General features: G+C 45.2%; 1 protein-coding gene across 1 annotated transcript; it reads left to right on the top strand.

Moving 5' to 3' along the window:
* On the top strand, positions 1 to 20,857 carry ABHD17C (abhydrolase domain containing 17C, depalmitoylase). Its single transcript, XM_056866128.1, has 3 exons — positions 1 to 555; positions 18,060 to 18,239; positions 20,599 to 20,857. Exons 1-3 carry the CDS (start codon positions 38 to 40, stop codon positions 20,816 to 20,818), a joined length of 918 nt encoding a protein of 305 aa, XP_056722106.1. The 5' UTR covers positions 1 to 37; the 3' UTR covers positions 20,819 to 20,857.
* The last annotated feature ends 1,332 nt before the right edge of the window (positions 20,858 to 22,189 follow it).

Below are 22,189 nucleotides of genomic sequence, written 5' to 3'. Positions count from 1 at the left end.
CTCTCTTTGGCGTGGTTTCCCCCGTCAAGCGTCTCTGATGCCAGAGCAAGGCCCCAGAATGAACGGTTTCTCTCTGGGCGAGCTATGCTGGCTCTTCTGCTGCCCGCCATGCCCCAGCCGCATAGCCGCCAAGCTGGCTTTTCTGCCCCCGGAGCCCACGTACACTGTGATGCAACCAGAGCAGCAGGAGGCCGCGACTGCTGCCGGGACGCCGACGGGGAGTTGCAGCCTGCACTTGACTGAGCGGGCAGACTGGCAGTATTCCCAAAGGGAGCTGGATGCTGTGGAGGTCTTCTTCTCGCGCACAACCCGGGATAACAGACTGGGGTGCATGTTTGTGCGCTGCGCTCCTTCCAGCCGGTATACGCTGCTTTTCTCCCATGGCAACGCTGTGGATCTGGGCCAGATGTGTAGCTTCTACATTGGCTTAGGCTCTCGCATCAACTGCAACGTTTTCTCCTATGACTACTCTGGTTATGGAGTGAGCACTGGTAAACCATCTGAAAAGAACCTTTACGCAGACATCGATGCAGCTTGGCAGGCCCTCCGAACAAGGTAAAGGGCACTATGTAATCATTGAATCATAGAGTTGGAAGGGACCACCAGGGTCATCTAGTCCAACCCCCCCTGCACAATGCAGGAAATTCACAACAGCCTCTCCCCACACACACACCCAGTGACCCCTACTCCAAGATGCCCTCCCTCATGATCTGCCTAAGGTTATAGAATCAGCATTGCTGACAGATGGCCATCTAGCCTCTGCTTAAAAATCTCCAGGGAAGGAGAGCTTTCCACCTCCCGAGGAAGCCTATTCCACTGAGGAACTGCTCTAACTGTTAGAAAATTCTTCCTGATGTCTAGACAGAAATGGTGCCTATGAAAATGAAGGAGGGCATTACTGCCGTTTTGAGGGCTCTTTGACATTAGTGGTTTTATATGCCTCTGGATGTAGTTAGATTGCCCACTCATTTATTTTATGTTTGTGGTGATTCAGACACTCTTATGGCCCAGAATACAGGGAACTGTGCAGCTAGTTTTGTGCAACAAAGGGAGTTTGTGTATTGTCTTCCTTCCCTCAGCTGCATGGCAGAATGGCTTGTGTTTTAATACTGGGGTTTTTAATTGCAAGCCACCTCAAGCTGAACTCTGAAGAGGTGGCAGAGAAATATTCTAAATAAATAAATTTTAAAATGAAGAGGGGAGGTTTTAAAGCAGCTCATGATATTACATTATGGGGGGGGGGTTAGGGTGGATTTAAGAGGTGGGAGGTGGAGTCCAAAATCCCAATAGGCAATGTGAGTCTTTCACTGTGCACTAAAGTAGTTCTTTGGAGTCTGGTGGTCTGCTATTATTGCGAGGCAAGAAATGGAAGAGGAGATAAAAGTGAGGGCAAGAAAATGGTGCAAAGTGTGCTTAAACTGTTGCGTACGAACACATGGGGAGAGTTGCGAATATTTCATCAGGTATAAATAGCCGTGCATTGTGGTGTCTGTGTATCTGTGGACGGTGCATCCATAAACATTCTCAAGGGCTCTTGCACTGTTGCTGCACATAGCGGCGATTGGCAACTGGATTGTTTCATCCACACAGGAGAATCCAGTTGCGAATTACTGCTGTAGTACAATGACCGCAAAATTTCCAAGGAAATGTGGATGCAGCCCTATAATAGCCTCCCAAGACGGGCAACATTGCCCAGCGGATGATGCTCATACCAGGTTCGCCCTACCATCCTTCATTGCTGCACTGCTGCTTTTGTGTTGAAGGTACAAAGGTATGTCAGTATCGGAGCTGATGCTCTGAACACTTCAGAGCTTAATCGGTGAATAAAAAGGAGGAGCCTTCCTATGACGTTCCTTAGCTGTCTGTTTGCTTTTTAAGAGGTCCAAAGTCAAAATAACGTTTTATTAGCGTATTCCAAGCAAGGATCTTTTATAGCTTTTACAGTGCTGATGGGGCCTTGCATTGACTTTGGTTTCAGCCCTTGACCTACCACCGAATGATGGTAGGCTGATGGGGCCTTGCGTTGACTTTGGTTTCAGCCCTTGACCTACCTCCGAATGACATGATTTTTGATTATGCGAAGCCATGACTGAGCGCAACTTATGCGCCAGTGTCTGGTTTGGAGCTGGTGTTCAGTAGATGCTCTGTCCTTCACCGGCCGCAAGCCAGGGCTGACTGAAAGGCACTGAGGCTGCATTCATTCAGGTTCCTTTCCAGTTTCACAGTATGCTGGCCATTCTTTCACAGCACGAGATAACAGCGATGGGTTGTTGGTTTGTTTTTATCCTTCGTAAGTAGATTAGACTTTTTCAGCTTGTTCTCTCTGCTGCTCCAGTGTCCGATGTTGGGTTTTTGGAGCATCAGAGGCTCACTCGGAACGTGAAGGCCCATCTCCATCATGTTGGAATTGTCTGAGACCCTTTGCTGCATGGGGAAATGCAGAAGAATGGTTCTTTGCTTCCCTCACTACTCCCCACAAAAATAATTGTTATGTTGACTCAGAATAGTCTGTGTATTCTTCTAATGTTATATTAAGCACACACTGAGTCAGTATACAGTGTTTATTGTGACTTGCTCATTTTTGTGTTTTTATATCTTTTGCAATTACTCTATTTCCATATTTCACATTAGAGAACCTTAAGAAAAACCTGGGAAATTTCTTCTGATGATCCCTGAACTGCTGAAATGCTCCCGCAAGGGCCTCAAATATGTTTTCCCCATTGTCTGTGCTTGGCAAACACCAGGGAGTGTTAAACACCTGGGCATATGCCCTTTTTATGATCCCTGTTCTCTGAGAGCCAGATAGAAGTTCATTGGAGCAAACCACAAGAACGTAGAGTGGTTGAATTCTGAACAGAAATTGGTGGACTCCTGTCCTAAGAGATCACTAATCCCATTCAAGTTTCAGAACACATGGTAACATGAGGCAGCACAATCCATTCTAAACAACACTTGGTCCTAACTACAAATTGAAGTTCAAGAAGTTGGGAGCTTTGGCAGTTTTAGCGGTCGCTGTGAAGTAGTAGATGGAAGTAGATGTCATAGTCCCGCTGCACACCACATTGGTCAGGCCGCACTGGAGTACTGTGTGCAGTTCTGGAGGACACACTTCAAAAAGGATGAGGACAGAATGGAGCTGGTGTAGAGGAGAGTGACAAGGATGATCAGGGGCCTGGAGACCTATGAGGAAAGGCTGAGGGACTTGGGGAAGTTCAGTCTGGAGAAGAAGAGGTTGAGGGGGGACGTGATTGCTCTCTTTAAGTATTTGAAAGGCTGTCACTTCGAGGAGGGCCGGGAGCTGTTCCTGTTGGCAGCAGAGGATAGGACTTGCTGTAATGGGTATAAATTATGAGTGGAAAGGTACTGGCTGGATATTACTACACAGTTCGTAGTAAACAAAAGGAAGTGTATTTGGGCAGAGCCAGTTTATCAAGTTAAACTTTATAATGTTGTAAACATTGAACTCTTGAGTAGTGTATTACTCACATAGCAAATTGAGGATAAAATTAGTCATGTTTTACCAAGACATATATCCTTAAAAATACTTAAATATACTGTATAAACAGTATATAGTATTATCATTGAATGCTGGAGATTCATATGTAGTCTTCACACTACCTACATACTTTGAGTGAGACCTTGTCTTTAAAAAAAGGGCATTTTATTCATTCTGGGAGAGAAAATATTACATATGAGTTTTTGTTCAGTGTTCCTCAAACTTGTCATTTTTCCATTAACTCTCAAGGCTCTGTCAATGAACAATAAAGGTTGATGATGATGATTTTTCCACTGGAAAAAATGAAAGTCCGCGGTGGCGAGCAGGTTTTATTTTATTGGTAGTGTATTTTATTGGTTGTTTGTCGCCCTGAGCCCATCCTTGGTTGGGAAAGGGCAGGGCAGAAGTAAAATTAATAATAATAATTTCTATTGAGGGGGTCAGCACAAACACATGAACACATGAAGCTGCCATATACTGAATCAGATCCTTCTGCATGCCAAGCAGGTGCTCTACCACTGAGCCATGAAGCTATCCCCATGAAGCTGCCTTATACTGAAGCAAGTCCTCGGTTCATCAAACACAGTATTGTCTACTCAGACCGGCAGCAGCTCTCCAGGGTCTCAGGCAGGGGTCTTTCACATCACCTCCTTGCCTAGTCCCTTTAACTGGAGATGCTGGGGATTGAACCTGGGACCATCTGCATGCCAAGCAGATGCTCTACCACTGAGCTACGGCCCTTTTTGCCCATCACTCTTTGTATATATAGAAAAGCATCCTTTAACTCTGTCTTTTGGATAGTGATTTTGTTTTACAAAAGTAGTCTTTAAAATGTTAGTATTAAATTTGGATTTTGTCTTAAACCAATTTTCTTTTTTTAAACAAAATCAAGGTCCTTAAAATTTAAAAAAGAAAAACTTGTCTTTAAAAAAATTATTGATTTTTAATCCATTCTGATGACAAGGTGTTCTTCCTGCTTAAAGATTAATCAGTCTCAAGGCAGTACTTTGAGAGAAGCTTGTAAACAAAATGAATCCAATAAATATTGCAGATGGTATGCCTGTTCTCATTTGTTTGTCTCAGACCAGAGCTGTCTAGGTGAGGCAGCTAAGAGCATTTGTTAGCTTGTACAGTTCCAGAAGGAACTTCAGAGTATTGATTATGAAGGAAATGCTGTGTGTTGTCTATTCTCTGTAGCCAGCACTCCCTGGGCTACTGGAACATAGGGGTTATTTCACTTTTCAGGATTTGGGGTGGCCTTGTCTCCCAAGGGGTTGGGGCTGCTACTCCCTGTTCTCTGAGAGCCAATGTGGCGTAGTGGTTAAGAGCGGTGGTTTGGAGCAATGGACTCTGACTTGGAGAACCGGGTTTGGTTCCCCACTCCTCCACATGAGCGGCGGAGGCTAATCTGGTGAACTGGGTTTGTTTCCCCACTCTTACACATGAAGCCAGCTGGATGACCTTGGGCTAGTCACAGCTCTCTTAGAGCTCTCTCAGCCCAACCTTCCTCACAGGGTGTCTGTTGTGGGGAGGGGAAGGGAAGGTAATTGTAAGCCGGTTTGATTCTTCCTTAAGCCGTAGAGAAAGTCAGCATATAAAAACCAACTCCTCCTCCTTCTTGTGTCTGAGCTCCAAGATTACCTCCCTACTACCTTGGTACTCGGCAGCTCTGAATTCCACCATGGTACTGTCCCATCTTGATCAGAAGATGCAGATTTTCCTATTTAGGGCCTGGTGCAGACATAAAGCTTGTGACTGTGGTTGGGAGATTGGGAGCGCTGCTCTGGACTCGCTTTCCCACTTGACTGCTAATTCCCTTCTCCCTTACCTGGCTAGTTGAGCACTAGCTATAATATAGCATCATACCTGCATCAATTCAAAAAACATGAAATTTTAAAGTAGAGTTTGAAATCCGGGTTAGTGGGCTTTGGGGTTTGTTTGTTTGTTTTGCATGGATAAGCTCTGATTGGCATTAATGTTTTTAGCGCTAGCGCAGATGGGATGTACTGGTGCTATGACTGTGGTTACATAATGCAAAAAACCCCCAAACTTGTCAGCGTGGTAAAACTTGTCAGCATGGTAGGTTTCATGAAAAGTCTTCACCCCACTGCATTTTTATAATTGACCTGTGTGGCATCATGTTCAACTGCCACATGCAAAGAGAGCGCACAGCCGTTTTCAGCAACCCTTGAATCCGTGGTGCTGGAAAAGCCATTATAAATGACTGGCTATTTGAAATCTGTTTTCCAAATCATACTAGCAGCAGAGACGTGGGTTTTCCAGGAAAATTTGAATCTCGAACATTTCCCGATTCAAATGTTAATAAATAATCGAAATATGTAAATAACGTTTGCAGAAGAAGGCAAATGCTCCGTGTGCAAGCACTGTAGCGTGTTCGTAGCACCGCCAAAGAACTTACAGCCCATTTCTCAGGAATGGGCTGTTAGTCACGCCTGAGGGGGATTAATTGTAGTAGTGCCCCAGATCTGCTACGAGACAAGGCAGAAAAGAACGCAGTCTGAAATACTCAAGTGCTGTGTGTCTCGTCCTAGAACCGGGGTTCAGAGATGGCTACCCAGTTAACTTGGCCGGTTGCCCGCCCATCTTTGTAGTATGACAGTCTACATTCCCGTTCATGTGGCAATGAAGGCTGGTGGGTTTTTCAAGTCACGTGACATCCTTGTGTGGTGTGAGCCGGATCAGACGTATTGCCATATTGGCTAGGTGGTGTATGTTTGCTTATTATTAAGTTTGTATCCCGCCCTCCCCAGCAAAAGCTGGGCTCAGGGTGGCTCACATAATCGCATAAATTCCACAATAAAATCTTACTAAAACAATGATTAAAACCTGCCCCATAAAACCAATAAATAAGGATCAGCATGCATCAGATGGCTCGCTTAATTGTGACATATAGGCCACAGTAGGCTGTTGGCATAGGCTGTGCTCATTTTCGGCAATAATTACACATTTGGTGCAGGTAGGTGTAGGTAGGAATGCAACCATGCCAGCCTATCCCTTCCCTATGAGTGGTTTACTGAAATGGATATAAAAATACCATGTCGGAGGTTTTGTGAGTGGTGTTTAAAAAAAAACACCTGGATGGCTGTTCGTTGACAAATCAAATATTTTCCTCTAAGAACCAGACTTGCAGATTCTTTTCCCCTCCCGTGGAATAGATTGGTCCTGCTTTCTCTTTGCATTAAATGGACTTGGAGAAGTAGCTAAAACCATAGGCTTTAGTCCTGCCAAAGAGCTGTATCCAACAATTTCCTCTTCTGTAGGTAGACGCTCTTCGTGGGGCAGCTGTGATGATTTTTTTTCCTTGAACAGAAAATCGCCTTGTGGGCGATTTTGGCATTTTGAGTCTGGGTAGTATGCCAACACCAAACAGCTGTCATAGAGGAAGGACCAGTCGCAAAATATTGGGAGGTTCCAAGCCGAGCACTCTGCTAGGATGGAGGTGGCACACTTCAGATGGAAAGAGTTGTTCAACAGTGGAATCAGCTACCTAGGGAAGTGATGGGCTCCCCCTCACTGGCAGTCTTTAAGCAGAGGGTGGACAGTCACTTGTCAGGGATACTCTAGGCCAGTGGTTCTCAACGTGGGGCCATATGCCCCCCCCGGGGGGGGGCAGGATATTCCAAAGGGGGCACAGGTGAAAATTGTGTAAATGGGGGGGCCACGACACGAGAATAGGGGGCCACAGAGGGAAGTGAGAAGGGAAGAAAACAGAAACACATGAAAACGTAACACATGAGTTCTTTCATTGCACTTCTATGCATCGTTTGCAACTGTGGATTTTTGTATCGCTGTAATCTTGTGCAACGGTGATAAAGGCTTTGTTCTCCCTTGTATGTGAACATTGTTTATTAGTGTGTTGTATTCCCTTTTTGTGGGGGCATTTTTTTTGTAAATTTCAGTTTTCCAATAAGAACGGCACGTGTGCATTTTGCGTGGCTGTTTATGCTTCTTTGTTCCTTGGCTATTTACAAACAAAACATTTAAATAGCTTCCTTTCTACCGGTAGGACGGGGGGGGGGGGCGCACAGGAAGGAAACAAGGTCGGAAGGGGGCCACAGTTGGAAAAAGGTTGAGAACCACTGCTCTGGGCTGATCCTGCATTGAGCAGGGGGTTGGACTAGATGGCCAGTATGGTCCCTTTCCAATTCTAGGATTCCCTGAAATGAAAACGATGCATCCTCTGCCCTTCCGAAACACCTTCTCCGAGGAGGCTCTTTGTGTTGGAGAATAGTTTCAGCTCTTTGCTCTGCAGGATTTGTGGCATGCAACACATTTGTAGTGCAGCCCCAACGCTTTGAAGTTTTAGCTACGTGCTCTCAAAAGAACAGCACTTCACACACTGCCTTCAGCCGACAATGTGTTGCCCTATCTTTACAGTTCTTTAAGCTGCGAGAGATCCACGTGCTTGTTGACTGGCTAGTCCTGTTCCTCAGACGTTGGGAAGCTCGTATCCAGGCAACCTTGAAAGTACCAGCAATTTGCTGGAGTGGATAACTCGGCGATCTCTGCATCCGGTTTCAAATGCCTAAATACCCCTAGGATCGTAATTCCAGGTCGCGGCCAAGTCGACGGTGCTGTGTTTTTTGAGGACAGCTTAAACAGGGCTCTACATAGTTCAGTGCATTTCAGCAGGAAATGCTGTAAATAAACCCTGCCTGCCCCGGTGTGCTTTCAGCCACTTGGGGAAAAAAATCCAAACAGGTGGTCTTGGAATTGGGCATGACAGAAATGGCTATGACCAAGTGCACTTTGTGACTATAAAGGCTTGTAGTGGTCGGCAGGGAGAGAGAGACTGCGTAGAAATTGGCTCCTAATCATATGACACAACTTTGTCACTTAACAAGCCAAACACAGGCATTAACTCACAGTTAATTTTGCAGTGGCCAAGCTCCCCAGTGTGGTGTAGTGGTTAAGAGTGGTGATTTGGAGCGGTGGACACTGATCTGGAGAACTGGGTTTGATTCCCCACTCCTCCACATGAGCGGCGGACACTAATCTGGTGAACCGGGTTGGTTTCCCCATTCCTACACATGAAGCCAGCTGGGTGACCTCAGGCCAGTTGCAGTTCTCTCTGAGCTCTCTCGACCCCACCTACCTCACAGGGTGTCTCTCGTGGGGAGGGGAAGGGAAGGTGATTGTAAGCCGGTTTCATTCTTCCTTGAGTGGTAGAGAAAGTCGGCATATAAAAACCACCTCTTCTTCTTCCTCTTCCTCCTCTTCCTCTTCTTCCTCTTCCTCCTCTTCCTCTTCTTCTTCCTCTTCCTCCTCTTCCTCCCTTCCCTTCCTCTTCTTGTTTTGATACTGCTGAAAACTGCAAAAAAAATAGGTGCCGAGCAGCTAAGTGCCGAGCAGCTGCAATATATTTGGTGTGGTGGCTTTAAAGTTGTTCAGGTCTTCTATAGAGAGCCAGCATGGTGTAGTAGTTAAAAGCGGTGGACTCTGATGTGAAGAACCGGGTTTGATTCCCCACTCCTCCACATGAGTGGTGGAGGCTAATCTGGTGAACTGGATTTGGTTCATCACTCCGCCGCACGAAGTCAGCTGGGTGACCCTGGGCTAGTCACAGCTCTCTTAGAGCTCTCTCAGCCCCACCTACCTCAAAGGGTGTCTGTGAAGGGAAGGTGATTTTAAGCTGGTTTGAGTCTCTCTTAAGTGGTAGAGAAAGTCGACATATAAAAACCAAGTCTTGTTCTTCTTCTACAGTCTGTTTATGATACCCTGATAACTTGGCCAGTGTAAGTTCTGTATATAACTTACGCAGGTTCTGTATAAGTGATCAGCTTATATTTCCAGGTTACGGTGACCTGAATAATTTGGTAGGATGCAGAAGTCACTAGCTCTTAAGCCGTAGGAACAACTAGGCTATAAGTCCACATAAATGGCAAAGGAGACATGTACTCCTTGGATGAGATCTGCTAACCAGACAGATTTTGTACAAGCTTGTATATTTGTGCTGTAGCCAGCAGGGAGCTGGTGGTAATGGTCGGAAAAATTTATTATGTAAGGCCAAAGGCCATAACAGTATAACAAAAGCAACTGCCCAGGCAATAAATATAACAATAAAAGGAAAGACAGCAAGGTTAAAAGCAGTTTTAAAATTGTCAGAACCAGGGCATAGCATAGATTGCAGGACGTTAAACATTGCCGCAAGAGTTTAGCGCGAGTCTTCTTGGCTGCCGGTGCATGCAGTGACATCATTTAGGTGACATAGCGATCCTCATCGGATAAAAAGATAAATAGTTTTGTCTGCCACTGAATGCAGGTCTAGCCTGGCTAAAATGGCTGCAGGAAGCATGGCCCTGGGAAGCGAGTAGAAGTCACAGGACCGGACATAATGAGGAAGGTCCTCTAATTCCAGGGCACCACAGATAATAGTTGATACAGGCCCTTTGAGAAGTCCATAAAGTCTCAGAAAGTTTGCAAATGCCTTGGGGCAAAGCCCTGTCTCTCCCTTGCTGATGTGGGTTTAGAGCAGTGGTTCCCAAAGTGGGCAGTACCACCCTCTGGGGGGCAGTGGGGTTACCTAGGGGGGCACTAAGAGACAATGGGGCAGCAGGGGGGCACTAGAGGTGGGCCTCTTCCACTGTGTTGTTGGATAGGGTAGGGGGCACTGGGGTTGAGTTTGTGGAACCTAGAGGCAGTGGCCCGAAACGTTTGGGAACCACTGGTTTAGAGTATCCTTTGTAGTGATGGAAATAAGAAACACAGCCAAGCCAACGAAGGGGAGACTCCATCATGCAATAGATCTTGAAGATATAACCTTACACATTTGGACTAGCTTGTTTGTGTACACCATCACACCATTTTACCACATCAGCAATCAGAAAAGAAAAAAAATTATGGGTTTCTTGCAGTTTACAAAACCAACCCACCAACAATTGCTTGCTCCATTGCCTGGTTGCTCTCTTTAGAGCACTCACTGCTTGCAAGTCTGAATAAGTGTAACAAAGCATAGCCCTGATGGGCAAAATGGACAAACCTGTCTTGAGAAACACTTTTCCATTTTTGAAAACATAGTGGACTCTGTTCACTGGAGATCAGGGAAGTGGGTTTTTCTGTTGTTAGTATCTGTTGGGGGCACAGTCCCCAGAGATTTGCTTTGTTATATAGAATTTTTTAAATTAAATGTTTTATTTTTACATATCATTAACAAAACACATAGCATACATACAAAATCCAACATAAAATCTAACATAAAGACTAACATAAAACCAAATGTGCCTTATTCAGCTCAATATCTACTATCTGTAAAAAAGTTATCCTTACTACAGATCTATGATTTTGATTATGCTTGTATGTAACTACAAGTCTTTGAAAATATTACCTAAACTAGAATACATAAGAAAAAAAAGCTTTTTAATTGTATCTTACTTATATTTTCATGCCACTATGATAGTTATTAGCCTAGTCTTTTAGTTGCATGTCGGTATATTCATATTTAAGACATAGTTTATTTATAATAGCTACATTATCCTATCATGCTGCTCTGTTAAGTTATTCTTAAGCTATATCATTATTAAGTCAAATTAAAAATTACGATTTTGCATAATCATAGTAGACTTTCCATTTTCTTTGCAATTCTTCCAGTGGTCTTTGATTGATCAGGTATGCCAATTTGTCTGCTAGTCCAGTAAAAAAAATTGTACACTGACTTGCAATTCAACTCTAGTGAATTAATAATTTGTTGGTTTGCGAAGGGAGTCCTCAGAGGCTCACAAACGCTGCCTGTTTGTAATAAATAACCTTTTCGATCTCTTACCAGGCCTTTGCAGCAGAGTGGCTTAATTAAATGCAGCTAACTCGGAGAAAGATAACTTTACTGCTTGCTTTGTGGTTTCCTAAGCGAAGCCAAGAGTATACCGAATAAACGGTGTTTATCTCCTCACTGAGCTTCTATAAATGAAGCTGTTGCGTTACAGAAGGAACGTGGTGTGACTCAGTGGTTAAAATGCCAACACTGCAAAACCTTGGGCTGCGTTCAGGAGAACAGTTACTTTAACAACCCTCAATGTAGTGTTTTTTGGTTGAAGAGGGGAAACAGAATTTATGTCAGAAAGTGGCCAAAACAGGAACATGGGCTGCTCTTAGAACAGTCTAGCTAAGGCAGGGACTGTGGCTCGGTGGTAGAGCATCTGCTTGGCATGCAGAAGGTTCCAGGTTCAATCCCCGGCATCTCCAGTTAGAGGGACTAGGCAGGTAGGTGATGTGAAAGACCTCCACCTGAGACCCTGGAGAGCCGCTGCCGGTCTGAGTGGACAATACTGACTTTGATGGACCAAGGGTCCGATTCAGAATTAGGCAGCTTCCCTGATCCCTACAAGACCCCCTATAAAGTAGGCCACTGTTTGTCCCAGAGCTCCTTCACGATATGGGGATGAGTAGCCACTCTGCGATGTCTCCTGCCTGAGGTTCGCTACTTGCAAAGGCTTGCATCCGAATTGCTGCCACGGTCTGACTCTGCTTTGGCATCGTTTACCTATCTGCTGTTTCGTCATTCCCCCCAAGGTGCTGCTGTGTAGCATTTCCACTGCTCGCCCAGCTAGCCATAAAGGGGTACTTTGTGTGGCACAGAGCTCTGCAAGGGGTCGTGGCTCAGTGGTAGAGCATCTGCTTGGCATGCAGAAGGTCCCAGGTTCAATCCCCGGCATCTCCAGTTAAAGGGATTAGGCAAGCAGATGATGTGAAAGACCTCTGCCTGAGACCCCAGAGAGCCATGGAGAGGGACCGTGGCTCAGTGGGAGAACATCTGCTTGGCATGCAGAAGGTCCCAGGTTCAATCCCCAGCATCTCCAGTTAAAGGGACTAGGCAAGCAGATTATGTGAATGACCTCTGCCTGAGACCCTGGAGAACCATGGAGAGGGGTCATGGCTCAGTGGTAGAGCATCTGCTTGGCATGCACAAGGTCCCAGGTTAAATCCCCGACATCTCCAGTTAAAGGGACTAGGCAAGCAGATGATGTGAAAGACCTCTGCCTGAGACCCCAGAGAGCCATGGAGAGGGACCGTGGCTCAGTGGGAGAACATCTGCTTGGCATGCAGAAGGTCCCAGGTTCAATCCCCAGCATCTCCAGTTAAAGGGACTAGGCAAGCAGATGATGTGAATGACCTCTGCCTGAGACCCTGGAGAACCATGGAGAGGGGTCATGGCTCAGTGGTAGAGCATCTGCTTGGCATGCACAAGGTCCCAGGTTAAATCCCCGACATCTCCAGTTAAAGGGACTAGGCAAGGAGGTGATGTGAAAGACCTCTGCCTGAGACCCTGGAGAGCCGCTTGCCAGTCTGAGTAGACAATACTGACTTTGATGGACCGAGGGTCTGATTCAGTATAAGGCAGCTTCATGAACACGTGTGTTCAAGAGTTAAGTGGAAGAAGGTATGAGCGCATCCTGTCGTGGTGTGCTTTATTTCTCCGAGACCGAACCCACAAAGAAGAAGCTTCTTTGTCGGCAGTCATTCCGCCACAACTTCCCCAGGAAGCAGAATAAACAGGCTTCTGGTGCCTTGGGAGTCTCATCCCAGCAGGTTGCTTGTGGCTCCATCGTGGATGTTTTTCCTTTTCAAACCTACAAGTAAATCTTCAGCTGCGCAAACTGTATCCCTCGTCCCAGCGTGCTTTGCAAGCTCGGCCATTGCGGTTGTACCCGGCTATTCAGTTTTGTGTTAACTTCCCAAATAAACAAGCTAGGGTAAACGTGGGTGTTATGCTAACGGCCCTTAAGCAAATAAGTAGGGACCGAGAACAGCGCTCCAAGTTCCATCCGAATGTACCGACGCAGAAGATGGTCGTCTCCGTCGCTTCTGGTCCTTTGCTGGCTTTGCAGCGCGCAGCCCGCAGATTTATGCCGTGTTTTCATTGCGAGAGAAGCAGCCTGCTTAGTCATACCAATTTTCTTGCTCCCGGTTGATCTGCCGCAGGAGGCTTTTTCCATTTTGGTTCCAAGTCTGGTTGTGGTTGCCTTCTGTCTCGGAACACTTCCAGGCTTCTGCTGAGTGTGCCGCCCTGTGTGCCTCTGTGTGCCGCTGTCAGTCCTCCCAGTTTCTGCTTTATCTGGGGTTGACTAGTCTTGCTCATATAGTCTGTATGTCCGCTCTGCCCCTTCCATTTTCTCATAGTTTCAGAGTCAGCTGCAAACAGGAGAGGTCCTAATCGGTGCAGTTGTGGGATTAGATTTTCAGGCATCACGTCTGCCAGCGTGGTGTAGTGGTTAAGAGCGGTGGACTGTAATCTGCAGAACCGGGTTTGATGCCCCCACTCCTCCACATGAGCGGCGGACGCTACTCTGGTGAACCGCTTTGGTTTCTCCACTCCACATCAGGCCAACTGGAGATGCTGGGGATTGAACCTGGGATCTTCTGCATGCCAAGCAGATGCTCTGCCACTGAGCCATGGCCTATCTCCATTAAGCTGCTTTATACTGAATCACAGATCCTTGGTCCATCCGAGTCAGTATTGTCTACTCAGACCTGGCAGCGGCTCTCCAAGGTCTCAGGCAGGGGTCTTTCACATCACCTATTTGCATAGTCCCTTCAACTGGAGATGCCGGGGATTGAACCTGGGTCCTTCTGCATGCCAAGCAGATGCTCTACCACTGAGCCACGGCTCCTCCCAAAATTATTGTATTGAACACATGAAGCTGCCTTATACTGAATCAGACCCTTGGTCCATCAAAGTCAGTATTGCCTACTCAGACGAGCCGTGGCTCTCCAAGGTCTCAGGCACAGGTCATTCACATCACCTATTTGCCTAGTCCCTTTAACTGGAGGTGCCGGGGATTGAACCTGGGACCTTCTGCCTGCCAAGCAGATCCTCTACCACTGAGCTACGGCCCTTCCCCAAAGGAAGAAAGTAGAAAGGAAGGACGCCAGATAGCTTGCTAGTGGAAGCAATGCTGTGTTTTGTTTAATTCTGCTTATTTGGAGGGTAACACAGATTCTGCCCTCTCTGGCCTATCTGGCTCAAACTGGGTACCCAAGGTTGGGTAGAAAGGAAAAAAACATATAAATAAATAAATAAATGTGTGTGTGTGTGTGTGTGTGTGTGTGTGTAAATACTGAAGCACTTTGTAAAGGTTAAAATTATTTAAAAGCTTTAAAATAGCACAATGGCATTTCCTGAGGTTGATAACTGTAACCACATACCAAACATGTTTCGGCCTATAGGACCTTCATCAGTGGTTAATTAAAACCCTTGTTAAGACTGCACACATTTACAGAAATAAATTAATAAATACATATACAAACAGTTCAAACCCAATCAGGCATGTGCATAGGTTGTAAAATCTATTCTCAATTACTCAAACATCTGGTCAGATAGGTTCTAGTTGTAATACTGGTTAGTATATGTCTCTCATATACTATGTGTGCAGGTATCAACCCAGTAAAGTATAGGCCAAAACATGTTTGGTATGTGGTTACAGTTATCAACCTCAGGAAATGCCATTGTGCTAATTCAATGCTTTTAAATAATTTTAACCTTTACATAGTGCTTCTAATAAATTATATTTTCAGTATTTATACATATGTGTGTGTAAAGTGCCGTCAAGTTGCAGCCGACTTATGGCGACCCCTTTTGGGGGGTTTTCATGGCAAGAGACTAACAGAGGTGGTTTGCCTTCCTCTGCACAGCAACCCTGGTATTCCTTGGTGGTCTCCCATCCAAATACTAACCAGGGCTGACCCTGCTTAGCTTCTGAGATCTGACGAGATCAGGCTAGCCTGGGCCATCCAGGTCAGGGCATTTATACATAGATATAGATATAGATATATTTTCTTCCCACCCAACCTTGGGTACCCAGCTTCTGTTTTTAGGTTGGGTTTTATTCCCCTCTTCTTTCTTCCACTATCTGTGCTCAAACACATTATTTCAGTGAAGGAAAGCACACGCTTACCTTTTGTCAACATGTATATTAGGGGTTACTCCAGCGTACTCTTCCAGGCTCTGGATCTTTCCACTGTGTTTTTCCCTCCCCTTGTGTTACCTCCTCCCCTTCCAGTTTTATGCTCCATCCTGTTGTTTTTGGGACTGTCTTAAAGGGATGATCTTTGCAGGAGCAACTGGGCTGCATGCTCATAAACTTAAACCCGGACGTTCCATGTAGTCACACGGCTCTCCTTGGAGACAAAAACTCTTTTCATTCGTGGGGGGATATTTTTAGGAGCTGCTTTGCAACTTCCCTCGAAGCTGCAGCATGCTCTCTAAGGTAGACCTCCTGGAAGCTGGCGGGGACAGAAATGATCTGCGTGAAGATGCTACTGCGGGCCACGTATTTCTGTTAGAGCAGTATTTTAAAGTTTCCTTGTTAAGTGTTATAAAACACTTGGGAATAATACAGACCCTGTATTATTGATGAACTGCTAACCTGCCCAGATAAGACGGTGTATGAAGAATGTAGGTGGCCCTGACATGGATGGGCCAGGCTAACCTGATCTTGTCATATCTTAGAAGCTAAGCAGGGTCAGCCCTGGTTAGTACTTGGATGGGAGACCACCAAGGAAGTCCAGAGTTCCTACGCAGTGGCAAACCACCTCTGTTCATCTCTTGCCTTGAAAGCCCTATGGGGTCGCCATAAGTCGGCTGCAACGTGACGTCACTTTCCACTGGCGTATGGGAGGGGACGTGGCTCAGTGGTAGAGCATCTGCTTGGCATACAGAAGGTCCCAGGTTCAATCTTCGGCACCTCCAGTTAAAGGGGCTAGGCAAGTAGGTGATGTGAAAGACCTCAGCCTGAGACACCGGAGAGGCACTGCTGGTCTGAATAGACAATACTGACTTTGATGGACCAAGGGTCTGATTCAGTATAAGGCAGCTGCATGTGTACATATGTGTATGACGAAATGCAGTGTATCACAGTGTCATGATCACATCAAATGAATGGTTATTCCCATTTGTATAGCCCCATGGCGCAGAGGGGTAAGCTGCAGTACTGCAGTCTAAGCTCTGCTCACGACCTGAGTTCGATCCCAACGGAAGTCAGTTTCAGGTAGCCGGCTCAAGGTCGACTCAGCCGTCCATCCTTCCGAGGTCGGTCAAATGAGCACCCGGCTTGCTGGGGGTAAAGGGAAGATGACTGGGGAAGGCACTGGCAAACCTCCCCGTAAACACAGTCTGCCTCGAAAACGTCGGGATGTGACATCACCCCATGGGTCAGGAATGACCGGTGCTTGCACAGGGGACCTTTACCTTTATAGCCTTTAGTAAGTAAGCATAGTTGCTTGCCCAGAACTACCTAATACAGTAGCAAAAAATTTCTGGTACTCTGCATGCCTTACAGGCTTTTTCCAAAAACACAGAGTTCATTTCTTAAGCTAAGTCATCAAGTAGTACCGACTCTGCGGTCCCCTCTGTTTACTGCAGATCACATCTGACTTACGGCGACCCAGTAGGGTTTTCAAAGCAAGAGACACTCAGAGGTGGTTTGCCATTACCTGCCTCCACTCCACAACCCTTGTCTTCCTCGGAGGTCTCTCATCCAAATACCGGCCAGGGCCGACCCTGCTTAGCTTCTGAGATCTGACGCGATCAGGCCAGCTGGGCCGTGCTGGTCAGGATTGTTATGCCCACCTTTAAACGCATTTCTAGGAAAGTAGCTTTATGCTAAACATGTTGAGGCAACAAGGTGAGGCCTACAGTGGTGCTCCCTGCCTTAAAGTGGATATGAAAGTCGCAGAGGCAGGCCATGTTGGAAGGCAAGCACTAGAATCTAGGGAGGGCCGTGGCTCAGTGGTAGAACATCTGCTTGGCATGCAGAAGGTCCCAGGTTCAATCCCCGGCATCTCCAGTTAAAGGGATTGGCAAGTAGGTGATGTGAAAGACCTCAGCCCGAGAGCTGCTGCCGATCTGAGTAGACAGTACTGACTTTGATGGACCAAGGGTCTGATTCAGTATAAGGCAGCTTCATGTGTTCAGTCTTCCACCCGTGTTTAAGCAGGCTGGTACGTTTTACAGGTTCTTATGCAGAGCTCTGGAGAGATCACTGAAATTGACAACTCCTACCTTCTTCTTTTTTAAATAAATTTTTATTGAAGAAAAGAAAAATATAACATCCATACATCCAGTATATTAAACCTTCCAAAGGGTGTTGGATATTAACAACGTATTTAAACGTATTTCGGTAGATTGCGCATATAAGATAAGGTAGCTGCTATTATTAAGAGTCAGTGTTCTTAACTGCTTTTTACTGATCAGTATAATAAATCATTGCTTATTTATATTAAAGTCTTTACCTAGCATACATAATTAATCTATTTATGCAATGCAAATTCCAGTTTTTGTTATCGCCTCTAAGCTCAGCTCTGCGTGTTATTGCCTACTCGATCCAAGTTAATATTCCAGATCAATATATTCTTCTCTAAACAGTTAAAAATTCAGTTGAGCATAATCAGAATCAAAATAAAGCTTCCAAACTTCTACCTTCAAAATGCACTGATATCTGTAAACGCCCAAAGTCATCTTTAGAGAATAAATCCTTGTGTCCATCTCTTGCTGGTGCGGTTTTTTTTTTCAAAGTATCAGCCCCTGTTTTCTTCCTTCCTCACTTTGCAGATACGGCGTCAGTCCTGAGAACATAATTCTGTATGGACAGAGTATCGGGACTGTTCCCACCGTGGACCTGGCATCCCGCTACGAGTGCGCAGCTGTGATCCTTCATTCGCCGTTGATGTCTGGCTTACGGGTAGCTTTTCCGGACACTAGGAAAACATACTGCTTCGATGCGTTCCCCAGGTACATGCAGAATTTGCTCAAAGGGAATTACGATGCATTTACAATACTTAGATTTGTATTTCTCTTTTTAAAAAAACAGACTGTTGGTGTGCTTATTTAATCAAACCTTGTTTGTGGCTTTGTGTGTGTGTGTGTGTGTGTGTGTGTGTGTGTGTGTGTGTATAAATATATAAATAATGAGAGCCAGCATGGTTTAGCTGTTAAGAGCGACGGACTCTAATATGGGGAACCGGGTTCGATTCCTCACTCCGCATGAAGCCTGCTGGGTGACCTTGGACCAGTCACAGTTCTCTCAGACCTCTCACCTACCTCACAAGGTGCCTGTTGTGGGGAGAGGAAGGGAATGCGATTGCAAGCCACTTTGAGACTCTTTACGGTACAGAAGTCATTCTTAAAGAGGAGTTTCTGGCAGAGAGCAGAATAGGGGCTGCTGTCGCAGTCATTTCCCCACCCCTCGCCCTCTAAAAAATAATAATTAACCAGTGTCTTGAATAACATGCTTTTAGAGTAATCGGTCGTTGTCTCCCCCCCCCCCCCTTGATTTATTCACCAGTTTTTAGCAGAGCTTGAATGAAAGGGCCCGAGTCAAACCATGAACGAAAGCTTCCGGGGCAGGGACCGGTAGAACAGAGGCAGTTAACATCTCTCTTTGCCATCTGCTTTCTCCAGAGCTGCCGCTCCGTGCCGGTCGCACAAATTGACTTTGTGTGTGTCAAGCAGGGAAATGCAACCCTTTTTTGATACTTGCACAAATGTTCCTGCCTGCCTCGAGGGAAGAGAAAATGGTTCACCACAGGTGACCTATTGTGCTTGCCAATGTTGGGATTCCGTCAGCATGTAGGTTTTTTTTTTTTAGCTGCAGAGCAGCATGGCCAGGAATACCAAGTAATGCTCCATGAGCTCCTTGAATGCCATCTCTCACAAGGCTGAGCTGGCAGCGGAACGCCTTCCAAAATATTTGTTGCAAGCTGCACATACTGAAACGCCTGAATTGGAATGAATGTCACTTAGCATGCAAGATCTACAGCGGAGAGGCTTTCCCGTTGCTCCTCATCAGCAAAGACTGATGGCCTAGGCTTTATATAAAAGACTTATAAATAGATAACACAGTGAGAGCATTATGTTGATTGGCAATAGGGCACAGTTATTGAGATGCAAGACAGCAGTCATTAAAACTTAAATTAGCAGGGTGTGTTTGCCTTAAAACAGGAGCCAGCGTGGTGTAGCGGTTAAGGTGTCGGACTAGGATCCGGGACATCCATTTTTGAATTCCCAGTCTGCCAGATCCTCTTCGCTACCAGCGGGAGGTTTTTGGGGAGGGAGAGAGAGAGAGAGAGAGAAAGGAAGGAAGGAAGGAAGGACATTTATGCATGGGAGGTTTTGCCTTGGATTTGCTGCTCTCTAGATGCGCATATTTTCCCGTTTGAATTCTCAAAACTCTCCATGGGCGCTTACTGTTGAGTTTTGAGAATTCAGATCGGAAAAATGTGCATCTTGTCTAGAGAGTGGCAACTCCAAGGCAAAACCTCTCATGCATAAGTGGCGAAAGGAAGGAGGGAAGCAAAGGAAGAAAGGGAGAGAGGAAGGGAGGAAGAAAGAAAGAAAGAAAGAAAAAGAAAGAGAGAGAGAAAGAAAGAGAGAGAGAAAGAGAGAGAGAAAGAAAGAAAGAAAAAAAGAAAGAAAGAAAGAGAAAGAAAAAGAAGAATGGAGGGGGGGAGAAAGAAAAGGACAGAGAAAAAGAAAAGGACAGAGGGAGACAGACAAAGAAAAAGACAGAAAAAGAGGGAGAAAGGAGAGAGACAGAAAAAGAGGAAGAAAAGAGAGAAAAGCCTCCCCCCCCCACACACACACACGGCGATATGTGCAACCGTGCTTCAGTCTTCCCGCCCCCAGAGTTGCCTAATCAGCTCCCGTGCTGATGCTCCGCCGCCGGGAGCGGCTGGCTTCTTCTTCTCCCCCCCCCTCGCCGCTCTGTTAGAAAATTCTTCCTAATGTCTAGAAAGAAACTCTTTTGATTTAATTTCAACCCGTTGGTTCTGGTCCGACCTTCTGGGGCAACAGAAAACAACTCGGCACCATCCTCCACTTGACAGCCTTTCAAGTACTTGAAGATGGTTCTCATCTCCCCTCTCAGTCTTCTCTTCAGGCTAAACATACCCAGCTCCTTCAACCTTTTCTCATGGGACTGGGTCTCTTTGTTGCCCTCCTCCTCTTATTGCTGATCCTCTCAAGAGCATACACCAGGATCCCCCTCCCCCCATAAAAACCCCAGTTTGAAAACCCTCCAGTGTATTTAATGACTGAACTAATATGTGGTTGCTTCTCTTCTCTCCCTTTTGTTTTTTGGTCACGTCTCCAGCATCGACAAGATTTCCAAAGTGACTTCTCCCGTGCTGGTGATTCACGGTACCGAAGATGAAGTCATAGATTTCTCACACGGCCTGGCGATGTATGAGCGGTGTCCCCGGGCGGTGGAACCCCTCTGGGTGGAAGGAGCCGGGCACAACGACATAGAGCTTTACGCACAGTACCTGGAGCGGCTAAAACAATTCATATCTCATGAACTGCCCAATTCCTGAAGAATCCTACTTGATCTTTCTTTCTCTTTTCCTTTTCTTTTCTCTCGGTTTTTTTTTTTTTTTACCTCGGTTAACTGTGAATGGAAGAACTTAACCTGTTTTTTGCACATACATTATAACTGGATTAGCTGTAGTAGCTTTATACTATGAAGAAATGCCCCATCATGAGGGTGAATCAAATCAAGTCTGACTTTTTTTATAACAGGAAACTATTTTTACAGTCACTACTGTAATCCCTGTTTTTTGTTTTTGTTTTTTTACCTTCCTTACCCCAGAAGAGTTGGATTTGTGGAGGGGAAACTAATGGAATAGAAGAATACTAAATCTAGTTAGTTCACATCCTTTCTCTACCTTCCCCCCCAGCTTCAAGTCACTTAATTCCTGTAACTCCCCCCCCCCCTTTAAAATCTTCCCACTCTTTGGAAAGGGAACAGTTTGGGGCTACAGTCTAAGAACATTCTTCATGTAAAGTTTTTGGCTGTGCTATCTTAACTGGAAAGGGGACTCTCTTTTTTTGTGGTGATGTTTTCTTGTGGGGTTTTTTTTTGGGGGGGGGCTATCTTACTGACCTTCATAAGTAAGTTATGATTAACTGACTTCCTAGGGAACATGCCACCTTTCTAAATGAGTCTGGTTCTGAAACAAGCCTGCTATCAGTTTTCTGGATATTTACAAACTGAAACATTCTTTTTAAAAGAAACGACTAAAAAAATGGCTAAATCCTTTAATTCTTTATATGTAAAAAAAATAAATGTGTAAATTTACTAAATCTGTTATTCAGATAACATTTGCGGTCTGAATAACTGCCATCTTAGGCAAATCCTTGTGTAAAGCATTCCTTATAGAGGTTTTTAAAAGTATTGTACATAAATGAATTTACATTATGCATAAAACTCTTGATTGATAGTTTAAATTTCAGTCTAGTTACCAACAAATTCTGGTTTGTATATGATTGAATACATTTTGTTACAATGCGTTTTTATTCCCTGCATTATTTTGCTATTAAAATTTTTATAAGGTTTCCAGGACAATTAAAAAAATTTACACATTTGTTTTTAATGAATTTATGTGAAACTGTCATTGAAACTGATCCTGTTGGGTTTTTGTTTGTTTGTTTGTTTATTTGGGGAGATTTTATTCTGACACTGGAATCGCACAGAATATGCAAGATACTTAAAATCGTTACGCTAAGAGGCCGTGAGATTTCCCCCACCAAATCTGACGGTCTTAAAATGTACTGTACACCTCTGATTGTTGTAAAAAGATGGTTCGCGATTGATTATGGTTTGTGTATCTGTTGGCAGAATGCAGCAGTGGTTGTAATGGAATAAAGGATGCATGGAACAGAGAGCGTTGTCTCATGTTTGGTCT

The sequence above is a fragment of the Euleptes europaea genome, chromosome 20, assembly GCF_029931775.1.
Source record: "Euleptes europaea isolate rEulEur1 chromosome 20, rEulEur1.hap1, whole genome shotgun sequence".
Classification (NCBI taxonomy): Eukaryota; Metazoa; Chordata; class Lepidosauria; order Squamata; family Sphaerodactylidae; genus Euleptes; species Euleptes europaea.
Note: the sequence above shows the minus strand (reverse complement) of the source record. Positions and strands in the feature narration are given on the sequence as shown.